This window comes from Nerophis ophidion, linkage group LG18 (genome assembly GCF_033978795.1).
Source record: "Nerophis ophidion isolate RoL-2023_Sa linkage group LG18, RoL_Noph_v1.0, whole genome shotgun sequence".
NCBI lineage: Eukaryota > Metazoa > Chordata > Actinopteri > Syngnathiformes > Syngnathidae > Nerophis > Nerophis ophidion.
Genome location: NC_084628.1, coordinates 7,116,687 through 7,127,903, shown reverse-complemented (window position 1 = coordinate 7,127,903; position 11,217 = coordinate 7,116,687). Strand labels below are relative to the sequence as shown.

The window sequence follows — 11,217 nt, the reverse complement described above, 5'->3', positions numbered from 1 at the left end:
GTGGTTTTATGTTGTTCAAGTGGATCTATCGACTGATTTATTGATCCCGGGCAGGCTGTCAGGATGACCTCATAATTCAATTTGCAGTGACGTGTAATGCCCACAGTCTGACACTAGAGGGGGCTCAGTCACTGCACCGCAAGTAATAAGAGGATAACACTGTTCACGTACATCTTGTATTTATTTATTTACATATAATAGGACAATTTGTGGGTACTTGTGCTGGGAGACAAGACTAATAATAAAAAAAAAGGTGGACAAAAGGAAGCAGTACATATTCATCTAGTCTACTCAAAACACCTGAAACCACATTTGATAGAATCTGGTTAGTGTTTAAAAAGCCAAAAGTAATGCCTTGTACATTATTTCAACAGGTAAATAGTGTGTGAAGCACACACACACACACACATAGCGTGCTGCTGGAATGATATTTAACATTAAGACACATCGCACACATCATACCAATAAGAACAGGTCACAGTACTGCTTCCTAAGATGTGTGACAAACGAGCACCACCTCATGATAGTTGAAATGTCTTTGTGAAGATGCAACCTTCCCCTGCACACTTGTATCAACACACACTCATGCAGCTGTCACTCCATCTTAATGAGTGTGTTATGACATCACAGGCAGCTTTTAAACAGGACGCACTGATCATGATGGTGCTTGTTCATCACACAAGTGCTGATTGGAGGACAAGAGGTGTCTCACTTCTGGTGCGGACACGGGGTCTTAAATATTGTTAAAAGTCCCTGAAATGGACAGCCTTCATGAGCAGTGCAACATGACAATATATGAAGTTGGATGTCCTCTCCTGTGACGAGGAGGGACGGGACTGGGACCTTTTTGCTTTTCTACTCCAGCGACTGCAGCATGAGCAGCTGCTTGAGCACCTTAGTCTGACTGGTCTCCCTGATCTCTCCGGCGAGGAACATCTCATCCACCACCGTGTACACCTGCAGGAAGACAGTAGATCGGTCACAAGGGGAAGTTCTGAACCAAAATAGTCCCTAAACCACAGAGTGAAAGGACACTCGTGACATTATCTCCTTCACTTCTCAAATATAACTTCCTGGAAAGTTGCCTCACATAATGACAAGTTGACAACTCATCACATCATAAAAATAGCCATAGGTTAACAGAAAAAAATGTCAAATATCGCTGAGCTTTCATAATCGTAATGTCAATTAGCAGAGTGGGCGTGGGTGAATGTGACAGTTGGCGAGGGAGCCTTTCTGCAAACACACTTGGTGTTAATTACACGTGGGTTGCTATGGCATCTCACTTTCCTCGTGTGTCTCCTGCGCTCTCTTGACACCTTGGCTGTGTTCACTGTTCTCACCTTGTAGAAGTTGAAGACCAGGTCCAATTCACACACGTTGTGGAAGTACTCATTCAGCACCTTGCAGGAGACGCACACACAATGAGACAACTTAAGAAGGTCATGACATTTGTCACATGTGTTAGTGACAGATAATAGCTGATTATTTAGTAGCGGGTGAGATAGTGTCATTTGTAAAGCAGGGCTGTGTCTTGCCAGTCAAAGACTACCCTGCTGTTTTTAAAACACTGCTCAAAATATCCCTATTTTGACAGAAGCACTCTATTTTACCTACTCAGTGGCCTAGTGGTTAGTGTCCGACCTGAGATCTGTAGGTTGTGAGTTCAAATCCCGGCCGAGTCATACCAAAGACTATAAAAATGGGACCCATTACCTCCCTGCTTGGCACTCAGCATCAAGGGTTGGAATTGGGGGTTAAATCACCAGAAATTATTCCCGGGCGCAGCACCGCTGCTGCTCACTGCTCCCCTCACCTCCCAGGGGGTGATCAAGGGTGATGGGTCAAATGCAGAGGACACATTTCACCACACCTAGGTACTTTAACTTTAAGTACCTTTTGTAAAAAGGCAAGTCAAAGGGCCTCTATAAGAAAAATAATTATCTGCTGTTATTAGTGTTTCCCACAAATCTATTTGTGGCGAGGGTGGGCGTGGCCAAGGCAGTGCCATTTGCATAATTCACTATGACTCATGTATTTAATTTAAAGACTAAAAACAATGTTAACATATTTAAAGAGTTATCAGTGTGAAAATATATTTATATGTTACATTATTCCATTTTGCTGTATTTTTTCGTCAGTTGCTGCCTATTTTTTCACTACAATGTAAGACAGGCGGCACTCCTAGTTTATTTTCATATATTATTCTGTCCAATCTAAATGTTGGATTTCTTTACAACAGAGATTGTAAAAATTGTAAAACTCAGCTAAACTGTACCTGACAATATTTGCATTTCAAGGTATGAGAAATTTCCTGCGGAAATGGGCAAAAAGAAAGGGTATTAATCATACATCTTCATTAATCCATTCTTTTTCTATTCCTTGTCCTGATCTGAGTCACAGGAGTGGCTGGAGCCTATCAAATCTTTTTTAATTAATAATTGTAGGTCCGACAACCACCAGGCTCGATTGGTACCGGGCCGCAGAATAATTTATTAATTAAAAAAAAATGTATTTAAAAAATATTTGTTAATTTTTATTTTATTAAATCAACATAAAAAACACAAGATACACTTACAATTAGAGCACCAACCCCAAAAAAAACTCCCCTTTTCATGACAAAGGGAAAAAAAAAAAAAAGTAAATTTAGTGCAACACCAACGCACTAGAAGTTGTTTTTTTTTTATTCTCATTAAAAAAAAACATGTTTATATCCTTTTTGTGTTGAGCGGTTTCAAAAAGCATATATCCAACGGGCCCTAGTTTGGACACTCCTAATGTCATTTGAAAGTTTAAGTAAAGAAAATAACACTAAATATCCAGAAAAAAAACAAGTATATTTTTTACAAGTATTTCTATTGAAAACATCTCTAAATAAGAAGCTACTTTAGACATAGTTTCCACTTCCAAAGGATTAAAACAGACATAATAGCCATGTTGTAGAGGATTGTTTACTTGAGAATGTATGCTCAAAAAACTAAACCATATCTTTGGTTATGATAAAATCGTAGACTAGACTTGTGTACAAAAATGTTCCAATAATGTGCAGCAAGACAGAAGAGGACATGTTTTTTAAGAAGACAATTATTACCAGACATTCCTGTAAACAATCAGACCGTAACAACGCAATCATCATAGTTGACTTGCTGAGCAGCATTACAGTATGGCTAACATCATGTGCTGGGAGTGTGTGTGTGTGTGTGTGTGTGTGTGTGTGTGTGTGTGTGTGTGTGTGTGTGTGTGTGTGTGTGTTACCTCTACAAAGTTGTGGATTCCTTCCAGATACGCCAAGTTGTTATCGGTCACGTCCACACAAATACAGAAGTAGAGTCCAGCATAGCGTCGGTATATGATCTTAAAGTTCCGGAACTGTGGCAAAACAAGCAGAATTGGGTCATAACTTGGACAGTTGCTAATTTGACACAATCACAACTGGTGTTGTACATTATAAGGAATTAAAGTACGATACTGCCTTTTTGTCATATACATGCTGGCGCCATGGTGATGTTACTGGTAATCTAAGCTGAAGAGCATGTTGCATGAGTCACACACACACAGCAAATACGAAGGGATACAGTGTGAAGAGGAAACATTTAAGAAACAGCAATTTACTGCTTAATGTGGAAATACTTTGGCTTTAAAGTAGGGCTGGGCAATATGGCCTTTTTTCAATATCGCAATATTTTTAGGCCATGTCACGATACAACATATATATCTCCGTATTTTGCCTTAACCTTGAATGAACACTTGATGCATATAATCACAGCAGTATGATGATTCTATGTGTCTACATTAAGAACATTCTTCTTCATACTGCATTAATATATGCTCATTTTAAACATTCATGCAGAGAGGGAAATCACAACTAAGTCAATTTAGCAAAACTGTATTTATTGAACAGTTATTAAGCAGTGGCATAAACATTCATGTCATTTCCAAAACAGAAAGTGCAAGATTCTCAGAGACGTTTTAAAACAAGCTATTAGTGCACTTTTGTGCATGATGTCACTAAGATGACAAATCAAAACAACACTAAATTAAAGTGCACTATTTGTACAGAACCCCACCACAATAGTTTAAAACAAATAAAGTGCACTTTTGTGCATGATGTCACACAAGATATTTCAAAAAGTGTCAAAAATGAGCTGCACTATAGGAAATCAAATAGTGTTCGTCCTTTGCTATGTGGTAGGTTAGTTAGTAAAGACGTAATTAAATTCTGTAGTTGACTATTTTTTTCATAGTGTTGATGTGGAAATGGTTGCCTCAGCATTTTGTAGGTGTGGCACCGAATAGAGATGTTGACATGCAGAGTCTCAAACACTTCATTCTCTAGCGGGTGACTTTTTAAATGATGTTACATATTAGCAGTAATGCTACTTTTTGTAGCAACGCTTTTGTCCCATACTTGAAAAATTACGGTTGTCTGTTCGACATCTTCCTACTTGAAACACCGCCAGACGATGGACCCCATGCTGGTTTTCTTGAGAATGAATTCTTCTTTCTCTTGTATTACCACTCGCACCACAGCTAACATTACCCATGCCGCTTCCGCATAGGCGTATACATATGTGACGTATGGAAGAAGGTGCGTTTGTTTTATGTCTTTGTGAGAAGGAGAGACAACAAAGAGTGGGAAGAGGCTGTAGTGTAATGCCCGCAGCTAAAAGCAACTGCGTGAGAACGTATACTCGAATATCACAATATAGTCATTTTCTATATCGCACAGAGACAAACCCGCGATATATTGAGTATATGGATATATCGCCCAGCCCTACTTCAAAGCTGACGATAAAGGTAGTGCTATAAACATGGACACGCCACTCGGCCAGCAGTGTTTTGACACATGCCTCGCCAAAGGTGGCAATACTTTAAACTTAAAGGTTTTAAGGACAAGCATCCAGGCCTGCAGGAGTTTAATGTGTGTCAGGTCAGAATGTAGTTAACCAGCTCCCCTGTGGTGCCTGTATTGATACGTAGAAGCCGTATACAGTCGGATGGCCCGTTTACGGTTTTTAGCGGCATCAAACCTGCCCACGTAGCATAAACTAATGCAAATAAATTGACTGAATTTCATAACTAATTCCTTAGATTTATGTCTTATATCTAACAATGTGTGTTTTACCTGCTACGTGTCTTACTTGTGCAGCTTTAGCCACAGTATTGTTTTTAGTATTTACTAATAATCGTATTTATCTTACAGCGCAGACCAAGAATGGCAGTTATAAATCATGCAACATTTAATACAATGTCAAAGCTTTCTATTGTATTCTAACCAAATCCCAGATTATGGCAGACTGGGGCTAGGTGATACATCGAATATACTCGATGTATTGTGGGTTTGTCTCTGCAATGTAGAAAATGACTATTTCAGGAGTATTGGAGTATACGTTTACAGGTGGAATACACATTTAAGAACACATGATTGTGGCAGACATGTTATGAGTGTTGCTAGAGTATAACCTGTCTAAATGCTACATTTAATTTTCATTGGTGTTTTACAACAAGACAGTAGCTGATATTTTGTTCGTAATTTCTACTCTTTATATTTCAACATTAAATAGTTGAATCCTTTTGAAACAAACAAGATCATAGTCAAACGTCTCAGTCAAGTCACTTACTTGGCGCTGACCACGGACATGTGGTCTAGCAGGACTACAGAACCGTACGTGTGTGACAGTCCATTACATCGTCGACTGGGAATTAAAAAGTGGCTGCCTGCAAATTAGTTTTTTATCCGAGTTGGAAAAATTTTGTATTTGCATAGCTATGTTATGCAATTCTGTGCTACTCAAACACTTTCTTTTCTTTGATGTTGATACCCATCTCGACTAACTGGGTTAATAAAAGTGCCACTGACTGTTTACAGTACAGTTATCATTCACTTCAAGTTCATTGAATTTCGCTCAAAAATGATTATCTTCATATAAATATTTTCACTGGCAAATATATTGATATACATCGAGTTTAAGTGAAAATATATCGTGATATATTTTTTCGGCCATATCGCCCAGCCCTATGGCAGACTATACTCAATATGTAAAAATATATATTGTTCTTGGAGTATAATTTTTTTTAAATTGGTATGTTTAAAGTCTTAATTTAATCCCAGTCTTCTAAAATTATTATTTGAGTGCAATAACAAATATATTTAACATTTAATTTTTTTTAGGTTAAAATCAAGCCATCAATTGCTAACAAGCCACAGGGAAATATTAAATAATTTATAAACGACTGCATTTTCTCAGACTTAATTTTTTCCTTTCCCACTAGACACACGAATAAATAAGCTTGTTTTTACTGAAGATGTACAATATAACTCCTGATAGGAAGTTGCCATTTGTTATAACTTTGTGACATGACACAATGCACATTAATGAACATCCACCCATCCCTTTTCTACTGCTTGTCCCTATTGGGGTCACGGAGATGCTGGGACCCATTACTTCCTGCTTGGCACTCAGCATCAAGGGTTGGATTTGGGAGTTAACTCACCAAAAAATGATTCCCGGGCACGGCACCAATGCTGCTCACTGCTCCCCTCACCTCCCGGGTGATGAACAAGGGGATGGGTCAAATGCAGAGGACAAATTTCACCACACCTAGTGTGTATGTGACAATCATTGGTACTTTAACTTTAACTGTATAGTGAGTTGTATTTTTCATGCACTTATTTTTGCTGTATTTATCTGGCACAAGTGGAAAGCTTGAAAAAATACCTCCATTAAACTAGTCTGTGGTGCAAAAAAGGTTGGGAACCACTGCCAACAATGACATGCTTTGCTGTCCCCTTTATATTTAAATACATATTGATACCTACACGGTAACGACGCAACATAAAAAACGGTATTTCAATGCATTCGAGTGTGAATGTTGTCTGTCTATCTGTGTTGGCCCTGCGATGAGGGGTGACTTGTCCAGGGTGTACAACGCCTTCCGCCTGATTGTAGCTAATATAGGCACCAGCGACCCCCAAAAGTAATATAGGCCTACTGAAACCCACTACTACCGACCACGCAGTCTGATAGTTTATATATCAATGTTGAAATATTAACATTGCAACAAATGCCAATACGACCTTTTTAGTTTACTAAATTGCAATTTTAAATTTCCCGCAAAGTGTCCTGTTGAAAACGTCGCAGCATGATAACGTGTGCGTTTGACGTCTCGGTTTGTAGCGGACATTATTTTCCAGCCCGATCCAAGCTATAAGTAGTCTGCTCTAATCGCATAATTACACAGTATTCTGGACATCTGTGTTGCTAAATCTTTTACGATTTGTTCAATTAATAATGGAGAAGTCAAAGTAAAAAGATGGAGGTGGGAAGTTTTTAGCCTTTAGCCACACAAACAGCCGGTGTTTCCTTGTTTAAAATTCCCAAAGGTGAAGCTTTACTATGGATCAGAGCGGTCAAGCGAACATGGATCCCGACTACATGTCAACCGGCTGTTTTCGGTGAGAAAATTGTGGTAATAAGTCGCCTCTTACCGGAGACATCAGCGGAGCTTCCGTCCTGCTGCAGCTGCGTGACTTCCCTCAGAGACTCTGGCGTCAACACACCCGTGGGCACACCCCTCCGACTTTCAGGTACTATTTAATCTCACTAAAACACCAGCAACACAATAGACAGATATGGGATTTTCCAGAATTATCCTAGTAAATGTGTCTAATAACATCTGTATCGCTCCCACTGCAATCGCCTTTTTATTCTTCTTTTTTTTTTCTAGTCCTTCACTCTAAATTTCCTCATCCACGAGTATTTTATCCTTGCTCAAATGAATGGGGAAATTGTCGCTTTCTCGGTCCGAATAGCACTAGCTGCTATCGCTCCCACTTTAATAATCCTTTTTATTCTTTTTTTCTAGTCCTTCACTCTAAATTTCCTCATCCACGAGTATTTCATCGTTGCTCAAATTAATGGGGGGAAATTGTCGCTTTCTCGAATAGCACTAGCTGCAGCTGGTTATGATTGTAAACAATGTGAGGATGTGAGAAGCCCTACAACCCGTGACGTCACGCGCACATTGTCTGCTACTTCCGGTACAGGCAAGGCTTTTTTATTAGCAATCAAAAGTTACGAACTTTATCGTTGATGTTCTCTACTAAATCCTTTCAGCAAAAATATGGCAATATCGCAAAATGATCATGTATGACACATAGAATGGACCTGCTATCCCTATTTAAATAAGAAAATCTCAAGCGGTAGAAATGGATGGATGCACATTTTACTCACTCACCTCCACAAAGTTGGTGTGCTTGGCATCCCTGACGGTCACCACAGCATGGACCTCTTCAATTAATTTCTGCTTCTCGTCATCGTCAAACTGCATGTACCATTTGGCCAGTCGTGTCTTCCCAGCTCGGTTTTGGATCAGGATGAAGCGGATCTAACGACATCAAAATCAGCACATAGTCAACCTCCATATATTTCTATGGAGGACAATTTGCCTAAATGCTAAGTGTTAGCATGGGTGGACGAGTTCATTCAACTGCACACTTCCTGTCAGCATTGTTAGCCACCGCGTTTTAGCAGCTATTAAGATGTGAACTTGGTTAATTGTGATTATATTCATCAGCAAATGTAGCTTTAGCAATTGGAAATTAGCAGAACGGCTAATGCTAACATGGCTAGCGATGATACGGCACGAGAGCTAAGCATAAATAGCATGTGCTGGGTCAATTGGTGACATATTTACCATTTTCGTCTCCTAAATATACACCTTTGACACTTCCCAGAGGCTCGTTCTTGGACAGTTAAACTCTTTTTCTACACAAATACATCAGTAACACTCCCGACCGCTCGTCTGCTATCTTTTCAGGGCTATTAGGAGCGGAAGGCGGAAGTTGTCAGCATCGCCTGGCAGGCTGGGTAATGTAGTTCTTTTATACTTGGTAGACCGCAAAGCAATGGTTTTCTAAACTACAATAACCGTCGTTCTTTAGTATGGCATTTGTTCGTGCCTTGTTTTTGATCACATGACAGGCGCGTTTTGGACATGACATTTTTTCTTGAATTTTGTGAAATTCATTTTTTGTATCAATGCTGACGATCTCATTGAATATTAATTTGTGCGCAACGTGTGTGTGTGTGTTTACCATGAATTGATGACAAGTTGAAAAATGTATTCGGGTGTTACCATTTAGTGGTCAACTGCACGGAATATGTACTGTACTGTGCAATCTACTAATAAAAGTCTCAATCAATTAAAAAAAAAAGTTTTAAAATATAGTGTTTAAAAAAATCAGAGTGTAAACATTTAATGTAAAACAAATCAGTGTAGGTGTAATAAAAATATACATCTAAAAAAAACCAGTCCATAAAATGCAGTCTATAAAAATTTGTGTAACAAAAAAAAATCAGTGCAGAAAATCTCAAATGTAAAAAAAAAAAGATGTGTCAAAAAGTTCAGAGCAGAACAAATATTTGAGCTTCAAAAGTCAAGACCCCTTCCATGTAAGCTAAGACTGAAGCACCTCATTGGCTGGTTCTGAGGCAGGCTCCATTGTTCCAGGGTTAGGGTTAAAAACTTTTTTTTTCTCCCCTGAATTTTTAAAACACTGTGTTTTCAAAAACTGAATTTTTAAACATACACATTTTGCTCACAAATTTGTATTCGGTGATATTTTCAGCATAATTTAATGTAAAGAAAAAAATTAAGTTCATAAAATTCAAATGCAGTTGAATACATTTGGTGTTAAAAAAAAGGTTTTATTATAAAGACATATATTAATTGCCAAAATGATGAAACATTGATGTGGAAAAATGAGATGTAAAAAAAACATTTATAAAATAAATTAAGTAATGGATTATTTTCTACCATCTTTATTTTCTACCATGTTAAAGGGCAAATGTGACTAACAGATGCATTATATTATTATTATGGCTATAAGTAATTTTGTCTGAAATATTCCACACTTTTGTATTATAAACTAATTCAAGTTTGGACACTATTGGTCGCTCTCTAAGCATTGATATTTATTAAATATGATGTAGTAACTCAACTGTCAAAGATTGCACAACATTTGTGGTACTTTTTTCACAAAGTACCACCTCAGAAAACACTTGGCTCTCCAAGTACAACCATACTGATCAACATTGAAATACAGTAGCGTGGTAGGCCTAAGTATTCATTAAAAGGGAAACAGAGGTTTTATTTAACACATATGTTTAATGTTTGGTAACTGTGACATTACACAGTTTGAACAGTAAGATTGTGTTTGAATAATTTAAATTGTAACACACTACCACTATGTGTACCAGTAAGGGTACACACAGCACAGTTTGAGAATCACTGGAGTAGAGGAATGTTGTAGCCCTTCATGTGACCTACAATTATATATCCTGCAACTGACAGCAGGATGAATGGAAATGTTGAGGAAACCTCAATGACAAGGAGAAAAAAACCAAGGCAAAAATATGATATGGATGCAAAACAGAGGCAGCTTATTATTATAGTAGAAACTTTGACCCCTGCTAATCATGTTTTGTGTGACCGGGGTCATGCAAATATGGCAGAGGGAACAGAGTGTGATTGGACATGAGAGTGTATGTTTACTTCAACAAAGGTCAGTGCTCTTTCAACACAGCCTGACCGTATTTATGCAGCATCATTGGGGAAAACAAAAATGAGCATTAGGAAGAAGCAGAATGCTCTATTGGTAAGTAATGGTGAATCTGTGGTGCAGCCAAACACATCTACAGTACTCACAACAATTTAGGAATATGAACTAAGTAACAACATGAATAATAATACAGTACTTATGTCAATGGTATACACTTTTTAAGCCATTGTGTCTCACCTTTTTAATAGTTGTGAATACTACTGACACTATGGACTACAGTGGCTGAGGAGTACAAACTGTACATTGATTGATTGATTGATTGATACTTTTATTAGTAGATTGCACAGTACAGTACATATTCCGTACAATTGACCACTAAATGGTAACACCCGAATAAGTTTTTCAACTTGTTTAAGTCGGGGTCCACGTTAATCAATTCATGGTGTAAAACATGTGGTTCACAAAATATGTGTTCAATAACAATTAACATAGTATTGAAGATTTCTAATCTCATCATTTTGTCATCTTGTCTCATAATTTCATATTTTTATCTCATTATTTCTGACTTTTTATCTCAAAAATATAAATTTTTATCCATCATTTAAGTTTTTAAATCTCATAATCCTGAATTTGTAGCTAATAATTTCAATTTT

General features: G+C 37.9%; 1 protein-coding gene across 2 annotated transcripts in view; it reads right to left on the bottom strand.

Moving 5' to 3' along the window:
• Window positions 1–162: 162 nt before the first annotated feature.
• The window catches only part of ap2s1 (adaptor related protein complex 2 subunit sigma 1), a 21,652-nt gene continuing 10,597 nt past the window's right edge, over window positions 163–11,217 (bottom strand). Inside the window, exons 1-5 of one of the 2 annotated variants that reach the window (XM_061878632.1) lie at window positions 8,698–8,858; window positions 8,239–8,388; window positions 3,256–3,369; window positions 1,344–1,403; window positions 163–957 (exon numbers count right to left, since the gene is read on the bottom strand). In XM_061878632.1, the coding sequence (XP_061734616.1) occupies window positions 856–957; window positions 1,344–1,403; window positions 3,256–3,369; window positions 8,239–8,388; window positions 8,698–8,700 (429 nt within the window). In that variant the 5' untranslated portion in view covers window positions 8,701–8,858 and the 3' untranslated portion in view covers window positions 163–855. Of the gene's footprint in view, window positions 958–1,343; window positions 1,404–3,255; window positions 3,370–8,238; window positions 8,389–8,697; window positions 8,859–11,217 lie in introns of those variants that run through there. The other variant, XM_061878631.1, reaches the window with a different exon arrangement.